The 10397-nt window shown below is 36.4% G+C and overlaps 1 protein-coding gene across 1 annotated transcript in view; it reads left to right on the plus strand.

Annotated features, from left to right (window-relative positions):
- The window catches only part of LOC107041709 (fatty-acid amide hydrolase 2-B), a 24085-nt gene extending 13688 nt beyond the window's left edge, over window positions 1–10397 (plus strand). The window contains exons 4-10 of the mRNA XM_015262396.1: window positions 1322–1539; window positions 1604–1715; window positions 4917–5215; window positions 7293–7391; window positions 7483–7650; window positions 7713–7895; window positions 9948–10397. Of these exons, the coding sequence (XP_015117882.1) occupies window positions 1322–1539; window positions 1604–1715; window positions 4917–5215; window positions 7293–7391; window positions 7483–7650; window positions 7713–7895; window positions 9948–10043 (1175 nt within the window). The 3' untranslated portion in view covers window positions 10044–10397. The remainder of the gene's footprint in view (window positions 1–1321; window positions 1540–1603; window positions 1716–4916; window positions 5216–7292; window positions 7392–7482; window positions 7651–7712; window positions 7896–9947) is intronic.

The raw sequence follows: 10397 nt of genomic DNA on the forward strand, positions 1-10397 counted from the left end.
TCAGACAAGATATGAATGTTTTTTTGGGCTCAAACGAAAGAGCGGGTCGAGAAATGGCGTGCTAGGACCTCTAAAGATGGTTTTGAACCAGGAGAGACTCCTAGACCGCAATGTTCTACACATACTCCTAGACCCCATTGTCCTCCTAGACAATGGTGTCACAACTCTGCTTTTCAATTGAAAACAGATATCGTCTTTAGAGACATTTGTCATGTTTAGAGGCTCTAGCACGTCATTTCTCGACCCACTCTTTCATTTGAGCCCAAAAAAACATTCATATCTTGTCTGACATCTCTGCTACAAACTCTGGTCATCAACTCTGGTTTTCAGTTGAAATTGGAATTGTTAATTTACACAATAATAGGAGTGCATTGACGATTTTTTCTTAACTCGCAAAAATCTTCAAACAATTTGCTACCGATTGGTGATAAAATTTTTTGGAAATAAGGAAATAGGGGGGATAACGCCTTTTTTTTCAGGGGTGATTTTTCAAAAATTTATTTTTAAAAAAGTACTAACTAGCAAATGTTTTTTATTAGCTCGCAATTTTCTTCAAAACTACTTCAATGAGGAAAAAAATAAAAATTTGGAATATCTATACATGAGGGGCTAATTGATCGGATCTAAGTAGGGGCTTCCCGATAATTTCAATTCGGAAACTTCGTTCCCGCCGAGCTGACATCTGTGGGAGATTCGCTGTAACCAGTTTTTAGATCTCAGTATTAGCCCAGTCAATGACAACATAATATATAATTATTCATTAATAATGAAAATTGCAATAATTCGACGGTCGATCCAAACTGGATAAATTGATGGGGAGTGATTCCCCCAACAACCCCCTAAGTTGTACTCGTTCTCCGAATTGTTGAATAACAATAAAAAATTCAAAACTGTAGAAACATTTAAAAAAATCATGCCGCGCCGTCTTTTTTCGTAAACGTAGCCCACACGGTCATAAATACGAGTAAAATGCATAGTACTTAGATTGTAGAGCACAAAATTTCCAACAAAAAAGTCGCTGAGAACACTTCTCTACCTTCAATAGTTTAAGCTAGAGAAACGCTCAAAAATCGACACCAAAAATGCCTCATTTCACTTTGAGCCTGAAAGTTCAATTTTAGTCTTCTAGAATCTGGATTGTGATTCTGGCTTCGCATGAGTCTGGATTCTCGTCATATCATTCTAGAATACAGACTCTTTGTCTGTGCGCAGTAAACCTCAAGAGGATTTAGATCTATCCTCATTGAGTAAACCTACTGTAAACAGATCTCGTGTTGTCTTTTATGTAACATAAACTTCCGTAATTTTCTGTCACGGCAAGGTCTCAGTCAGACCGGTTGCACGAGAGTGAGGCGAGGGATCAAGGCCGCCGAAGACAGCCTCATTGTAGCAAGTATGAAGCGGGCCGGTGCGATTCCACTATGTGTCACTAATACCCCAGAACTGTGTTCTGGTTTCGAGTCAACTAATCTAGTATATGGGACTACCGTCAATCCATATGATGGAAGGTATTCAGCTGGGGGATCTTCCGGAGGGGAGGTGAGCAAGTTTATGATGGTTGTTTTTGCGCTTTACGCTCTCATTACACAATTCTATATTGCAGGGCGCACTTATAGGAGCTGGTGCTTCCCTCATAGGGATTGGTTCCGATCTTGCCGGATCCATTCGAATCCCGTCACTTTTCAATGGCATATTTGGACATAAACCCACACCCGGTAGTAGTAGCATCATAAAAGTGTTCTTTTCAATAATCATTTCTACGCTGAGAAAAAATTCTAATATCTGAAAGATATTTACTTGAGACAAGTGATTTTTCTTTATTCGCTCAATTCTCCCAGGCATCTCAACTCACGTGGCCCGAAGAGAATCTCATACTTTAAAAGGGAAAGGGAACCCATGTATCTATATGATCTTTTAGAATTGTGTTTTCTCCTACAATTAATATTGTCTATCTATGAAACCACTTTATCGACTCGATCCTTGCATTGTTGAGTCAATGAAGTAGTTTCATAAATAAAAAATAATAATTGCTGGAGAAAGCACAGTTCCAAAACTTCATATGGAATTCCGTTTCCCCTTAAGGGAAGACACCACTGAAATTTGAAAGTCCTGAAATAAAAAATGGCCTTCGTGAGATTTTTCTCACATATGTAGTCACTAAAAACAATATGTTTTGATCCACTTACCATTCAATATGGCAGGGAATTTAAAAAAAAAACGAAAAACCCGATTTTGCCCTGTGAAAGTCTACAAAGTCTACAAAGTGAGTAAAAATGATTCGATCGTCCTGAAATTGATGTAATACTCAGTACACTGAAGTAAACAAAGCTACGGAAGGAAATTGGAATCGAATGATTTTTACATTTTAGATGACCCGGAAATCGGGAAAAAAAAATCGACATGCACGAAAAAATTTAATAGATAGCCTAGCGAATTCGTTAGAACATTCTATTGGATTTCTATTGAACTTTGCAGTAGTTTTTGGCCGATTATGTTGATATGTTCAATAGAAAATATTCAATAGAAAAAGTCAATAGAATTTTTCTATTTTTCTATGTAACTTATTCTCGTCAGATACTTTCTATAGAATTTCCTCGGCTCAAATTTTCCAAGTTTTTTTCATTTTATTTTTCTTTTCATCAACAAACTCGAACAAAAAAACTTGAAAAATTTGAGCTGACAAAATTCTACAGAAAATATCTCCGTATTCGAAAAATCGAATTGACTGTTTTCTACTGAAAATTTCAATAGAATCGGCCAAAAACTAATAGAAAGTTCAATAGAAATCCAATAGAATTTTCTAACGAATTCGCTAAGTTTTTTTCGATTAATTTTTTTTATCCGCGGAATCAAAGCAAGTTAGCTAATTCGATTTTTCATATTTCGTGATTTTTCCGATTTTCGGGTGCTCTGAAATCTCAAAATCATCCGATTCAAATTTCCATTCGTAGCTTTGTTTATTCCAGTGTTCTGAATATTGCCCACCAATTTGAAGACAATCGGATCATTTTTACTCACTTTGTAGACTTTCAAAGAGAAAAATCGGTTTTTTATTTTATTTTATTTTTTAAAATTCCCCGCCATATTGCACAGGTGTAGATGGGTCACAATATATCTTATGTTACTTCGCCTTCGGCTCGGATTATAAAGTCACATTCGTCAGATAATACTTTTATTGCCGGATGCCATCACGTACTATTTTTAGTGGCTATACGTGTGAAAGAAATCTCACGGCGGCCATTTTTATCGCAGGATTTTCAAATTTCAGGGGTATCTCCCCTTGAAATATTCTTGCACCAAAGTATGATTTTGCCGCAAATAAATTCATTCAAATCGCGCAGAAGAATCGTCAATCTTTAAGTATTTATTGTTTTCATAATTTTTTTATGCACTTCCAATTTTTCGATATGTAAAGATTCCTGATGTAATGTGGAATGATAGTAATAAATGAGAATTTATTCAAGTTCCGTGAGGCGAAAACATTATGAGATTTAAGCCATTTTGAAAATAATTCAGTAGCGAAGTGGTCAAACGGTTTAAGTCGACTTAGCTCTTAGCTGAGTTTTCAAGGAATATCTCAAAATCTAAGGGAGAAATTTTCTTACATACATATACGTACATGTGCCTGTACCGCCCACCTAAGGGGAAATGCCAGTTTTATATTTTATATTTCAACTTGAGTATAAAAAACGTATTTGTAAGACTTATTTAAGCATTGAACTCGTTATTCTTGAAGTGTAGACGCTTAATTCTCCTTAGAATCCACAAAATTGATTGAAAATAAAAGAGAGAGCCTATTGAGCGGTACTACCCGCCGTCGGGTAATACCGCTCGGCACGATTCCAATGCCGCTCATAGGATTTTGCGTGTATCGCTCGCGCCGCAACCGAACCTGTACTCGAGTGCTGTCGAGCAACTTCGTGGCCGATCCTATGAGCGGTATTACCGGCTCCGCTCGGCGTCAACAAAATTGTTGATCATTATTGACATGAGTGGAGTTTTGAGTTCGAATTGGTCTCAAATTACGCGTGAAAGTACCACGAATCAAATAACCACAGTTTAATATGAGAATTCAGCGTTTGAAACTATCAAAAACCTTAATTACAAGTCCACAAATTTTGCACTGTAAAGACCTCAAAACTTCGTTACGTGTTTTTTCATATTTAAAGTGGTAAATAGAGTGAAATTTTTCCGACAATCACATCCTATCATCGAATTCTTCATGATCAGGAACAGAAAGAAATTTTCATGTTGATGGTTGTGGAGAAAATCGGGTGAGCGGTATTACCCGCTGAGCGGTACAGGCACACCCTCCCCTAGCTTTTTCGAAGCTCTCAATGTGCTCTACCGTACCGCTAAATAGGCTCTCTCTTTTGTTTTCAATTAATTTTATCGATTCTGAGGGGAATTAGACGTCTACACTTGGAGAATAATGAGTTCAATAGTCAAAGAAGTACATAAAAATATTTTTTCCACTCAAGTTGAAATGGAAAATGTAAAACTCGCATTTCCCCTTAGGTGGGTGGTACAGGCATACCCTCCCCTATACTCTTTGAGGAGTAGATTGATACTACTGCAATTTTATATTTGGCGATTTGCTTCGTGATTTGCCGGTGAACCCGAAGGGTCCCGAAGTCGGTCGAGATTTTCCGTTGAGCCCAGTAACTTTAGATGACTTATTTGCTGCGTTTCAACCAAGGTCATAGCAGAAATTTTGCTATCTGCCTTAGATTGCGAGATATTCATTGAAAACTTATGAGTAGTCAAACCCGACTTAAACCGTTTGACCACTTCGCTACTGTATTTATTTCTCTTATAAGTAAATATGGTCTACATATTTAGAAATTTTTCTCTCAGTGTACATAATAATCACTTTCTTATATATTTGAATATGGTGTCTCTTTCGTGTGTCATAGGAATAATACCAATCAAAGGGCATTTCCCAATTTCGAATAATCCCAAGTTTCAAACGTACTTGGTTGTCGGCCCGATGGCCAGATTTGCCGAGGACTTACACTTGGCTGTCAAAGTAATGTCCGCAGACTGTAAGCAGAATTTACGGCTGGATGAGCCCATTGATATTGCCAAGCTCAACGTATTTTACATGGTGGATGCCGGGCGGACTTTTGGAATAACCCCTACGAATAAAGATACGAGAAATGCCATTTTCAAGGCTGTTCAGTATTTTGAAAAACTAGGTGCAAATGTTATCAAAGTAGGTTTGGTTATAATTAGAACCCGAAAGTTTAATTTGTCATCATTTTTATGGAAGAAATTTATAGACAAACCTAGCGCATTTGCGGTCACTAACTTGAGCGTGCACATCCAGTTAATCGACAGCTCTTTTTTATGGGTGTCAGGTTGATGTCATATATACCGATTTCTTGTCTTTCGCAAGATGGATATTGAATTACTGTTACATAAAATCGGTGGGCATGGTGTGCCATGAACGGCAATGTTGATGGCAGTGTCTATTCACGCAAGTGTTGCAGACGTGTTGAACACTCGGGCTGGCTAAAGGGCTGCGTCCGGAGAAAAGCATAGAAAAAATGGGGAGTCTCTCTTTAAGGATTTCAACTGGATACAAAAAAAAAGGGTCTTTGTCGAATTTACTCTGTACGTGATTTTCTCGACGTTTTGGAGATTTTAATTTTTTTTTTTCAAGTATTGCTAGTAAAATTTATGATTTTGTGCCTAGCCAGTCTCAAATAGCTTAAAATTCTATTTTTCTCTTTTAACAAAATGTAAATTTTCATCAAATATTTCTCTTCATTGAGTTTTAAAATGAATTGATCCTTTGAAATATGTTGCAATGCAACAAATTACAATTGACTGACTAACCGGAAAAATAAATAAAAAATTGACTTTATTAATTGAAGGGTCTAAAAAATTACAGTAGTTTTTAGAACAACAAATTTCCCAAAATTTCTAAAGAAAACAAATTATTTCGGACAGATGAATTATTTTTTCCCATCACAAATGAAATTGCCCATGACGCGACGCTGCCAGAAACGCGCTAAACGTGCCCGGGAAGTGTAGAGTGAATTCGGCAACGTTAAAGCCTAAATAAGACGGCGCAAGGTCCCGTTTGGTGACCAGACTAGGGTTAAACCCTCAAGTACGGCGTCTATGCCACATATTTGCCCGAGCGCGTGGCCTACCGGTCGCCCGAGTGGAAATTCCGGTCAGGTGTTGATCAAGTTTGGATCAGGTTAGACCTGACCACTGATCAGGTATTGATCAAGTTGACGGATCCGGTCTTGATCAGGACGAATGGATCCGAACTTAATCAAGTCAACTGTATGAAAACCGGATGACCTGTCTGTCAGTATTAATAACAATTATCAATGATAATCAATCCAAAACAAAAGATAATTCAATTCTTTCAAACCTCTCTTCGAGCTAATTTTCATAAAAAATTCTGAAATTTTTATCTAACATACTCTATACATTCCTTTGTCGAATGGCGAAAAGAAATTTCTATTTAATGAATTACTGATTAGTTATTAATAAATTTCCGACAATCGCCGATTTTGACAACCGTTTGTACTATCGAACTGAGATTAGTCTTAAAAATTCCAGAAAAATCTGTACAAAGGAATACCGTAATTGAACAACTTATTGGTGGAAGCTCAAGATTATCATTAAATTTTAGATGACAATTTTTTGATCGTCAGTGTAGAAATTGTCGAGTATTGAACAGCGAATTCGAGTAAACGGAAGGCCGCCGGCCGGTGAGGACACACCGCGCGATATGGGCGCCATACTTATTTATTTTATTATATTGATTTATTCCAATAAGCTGCCTTACAGGAACCGTACCCGATGGCAGTGAGGGGTACATAAATTTTACATTTCAAAGTGATTAAGTGCGCAATGCGAAGTGAGGGAAAGAAGTAAAAATTTCATTACTAAATGCAGAAATTGATTAAGAAAGCACTCAGTTTGCGAGCCTTCTTAATTAGGGCTGAATAAAACATTCCATAGCAGATCACGCAGTTATTATTCTTATAATTATTATTATCGTTATTATTTTTTGTTTCACTTCATCTTTAATATTTTCTACTTAGTTGATGATAACATTTCTTGCAAATTATATACCTTATTTATTTATTTTTTATTATTTATTATTGTATATTCACTCTTTAAAAATTTTAACTCAATTCTTCTGACTGTTTAACCCCTCACTAAATCTAATAATTAATTGAATTCATTGAACTTTCGGGCTAAGATGGCTAATTTTAGATGTACTTTATTGTAAATGCACTGACCTTTTATGAAATCACCTCTAGGCGGAGATGGCTGAGATGTCGGAAAGTTGTGAAGTTGGAATTGGATCTTTGTTCGCTACGACAGAAATGCCTCCTATTTTGATGCCCTCTACTACAAAAGTAATCCTGAAATTTTCTCATCTACCACCTGATTAGTTGAATACTGGCGCTTCTACGGTCACAAATAATAAAAGTGTTTACATTCATTTAGGATAATGTGAATTCCGCTTTGGAACTTCTTAAATCATTGGTGGGACAATCTGAGTACAGCAAGTCGGCGATTTTCATGAGCATCTTCAAAGATTTGAATGGTTGCGTATTTCCTTCTGATGGACCAATTTATTTGAAAAAATTGGAAGACCTGCGGATCAAACTCTTGGTGAGTTACAACACTTATGGCGTCCTTTGAACAATATATTAATCTGTGATATATTAAATTAGAAACAACTCGGGGATGACGGAGTCTTCTTGTATCCAACGTTTACACGTGGAGCTCCACTACTTGGGCAGAGTGTGTTTCACATATCAGCTGGAATGTACTGTTTGCTATGTAATCTCCTTGGGTTTCCATCCACGCAAGTACCCATGGGGCTGGATGCCAAAGGATTGCCCATAGGATTTCAGGTAAATTCTATGAATCCAGTTGAACTTATGCGTTTCTTGGAACCAGTAGTGAAGTGGTATAGCTCAATTAGTCACCTCCAAGTTGAGGATGAATATCTTTGGATGTAAAAAGTTTCCAGTGGCTATTACTGCAGGTGTATTTTATAGAAACCTTTTTGTCGTGGACGATATTTTTTGGTAGTAATTTTTACGAGTTTGGGGAAGGACCAATAGGGAGGGAGACCATCGAGTCTAGTGTTTTGAAAAAAAATGAAATCAGTGCAGCGATTTCTGAGATAGTGAGGAAGATCAAAATTTAAACAAGTTGTTAAGCTGAGGAACTACAGGACCGATCGGGCTGAAACTACACGCCGATGTTAAGGTCAATCATTTTCCAAAATTGCAGACGTTTAGAGACGAATGTCACAGTATTTAACCCTAGTCTGGTCACTTGACGGAAAAATGCGACTTTAGTCACCTTCGCGAGAGAGTGCCGCCGTGTTATTTAGGCTCCAGCGTTGCCGAATCCACTCTACACTTCCCGGGCGCGTTTAGCGAGTTCCCAGCAACATCGCGCAACAGGCAATTTCATTTAACACGGGAAAAAATTGTTCACCTGTTGGAAATAATTTTTTTTCTCTCAGAATTAAGGATGCAATATTGAAAAAAAATACTAGAATTTTCCAGATACTTCAATTGACGAATTCAATTTTTCTCAAATTTTTCCGGTCAACCAGTCGATGGCAAGGTGAATAAAACGACGTGTTGCGACAATTCCTTCGCATGGTGACCAGTCTAGGGTTAAAGTATATCACAAGACAATAGTACCCAAAAGTTCCGGAAAAAAATCTAAATTACTTAATTTATTGCATTCGCATAAGTTAATAAGATTTTCTATCCTCATATGTTGTTGATGTAGACAACAACTGTTTTAATTAAATATGGAATGTTTTCACGAAATTTTCATTTTTAAAGTTGATTATCGCAGAAACTATGTAGTATAAAATTTTACAAAAAATTCACCTTATTCAAAATTTACCAATCTATTTGAAAAACATCGTAAGAACCGTTTTCTCATAAGATGGATAAATCGAGTTCGGTATTAGAAGCCCGAATTTCATTATTTATTATCTCCTAAACTGTGTAGTACAGTTAGTTAGATTTTTTTCAATAGCTGGGAAATATTATAAACATTCTCTATGAAAAACATGAGGACCATCGTAAAAAAACCCGATTATCTAGTTTATCTATCTTAAGCAACATTTTCTAAAAATACATCACCCAAATCCGAAATTGACACACACATTTCATACAGACATGTAAAAATAGTATATTACGCACCAAGGGCGGAAAGTCATATTTCGTCCACCCGAGGTGTACATGCTTTTTTTTAACACGCCTGCAAAGAAAAGTTTGTATTTTGCTTTTTGATGAGCGCAAAAGGTAGGGTGGAAAGTTGCTCAACCAGTACTTTCCCTTGGGTCAGTACTTTCTTCCATCGAGAACATCTTGCCACCCTTAAGCAGAAAGTATTCACTTTCCCCCCGCTCATCGGGCAACAAAGTACGAACTTTTCGTGCAGGTGTGTGAAAAATATCATTTCTCCACGTTTCATACCATTTTACATCATCAAATGTCAAAATCCGAATATTACAAATCTTTCATACGGAACCAAAAAACAGTGAAAATTTTCGGAAAAAGTGGGAAGCATTCTCAATGAGGAAAGAAAAATAATGAAAAAAATTGAGAAAATTTCATACTGAGTAATTTTTGTAGAAAATATCTCGACATAACAGCTTGTGCAAGAGGATCAAAATTTGTGCATTCTTTCTATAAAATATTTTCTGCTAAATATTTATATTAAAAAAACGGAATAATTGGCGAATTTTTTCGGAATAGGATCGGTAAAAAATAATATAATTTTCAATAAGCAAGAGGGCTACGTTTATGATTTCTCACTTTAAATTTCAAAAGTAATTTTCTAACAGTCTAGTGAAACTTCCTCATCACTTAATACAGTTTTAGCAAAGAATTTCTCCTAAACCTGTTGTAATACATATCATTGATCCCAAGGTATTTGCTGCTCCACATCAAGATCGTTTATGCCTTGGCGTGGCGAGGGAACTGGAGAAAGCATTTGGGGGCTGGACACCACCGACTAAGAGTTAATCACTGTGTGCCAAGTGTCGTTCAGTTTTTACACTTCCTGTCAGCACGATGAGCACGAAATTCCCAAGATCGATGATGGATATATGGATTGGATATGAGTAAAATATAAAAAACTTTTGTAATCATAAATTGAAAATTGTTATTGTGAATGTTCTATTGAATTCCCCGGACTAGATGAACCGATACAATTAGACTCTATTATGTATGGAAGAGAACAATGGATATAGAGATACAAAATGACTGTTATTTTTTAGATCGAAAATAACTGTCATGTGACGCACAAATATTCTAACTACGAGTGATGGTTATAACTAATTTGTAATTTATGACGGATATAAAAAAAAGTTTCATTTA

Source organism: Diachasma alloeum, unplaced genomic scaffold (assembly GCF_001412515.2).
Source record: "Diachasma alloeum isolate Michigan unplaced genomic scaffold, Dall2.0 Dall_scaffold_00371, whole genome shotgun sequence".
NCBI lineage: Eukaryota > Metazoa > Arthropoda > Insecta > Hymenoptera > Braconidae > Diachasma > Diachasma alloeum.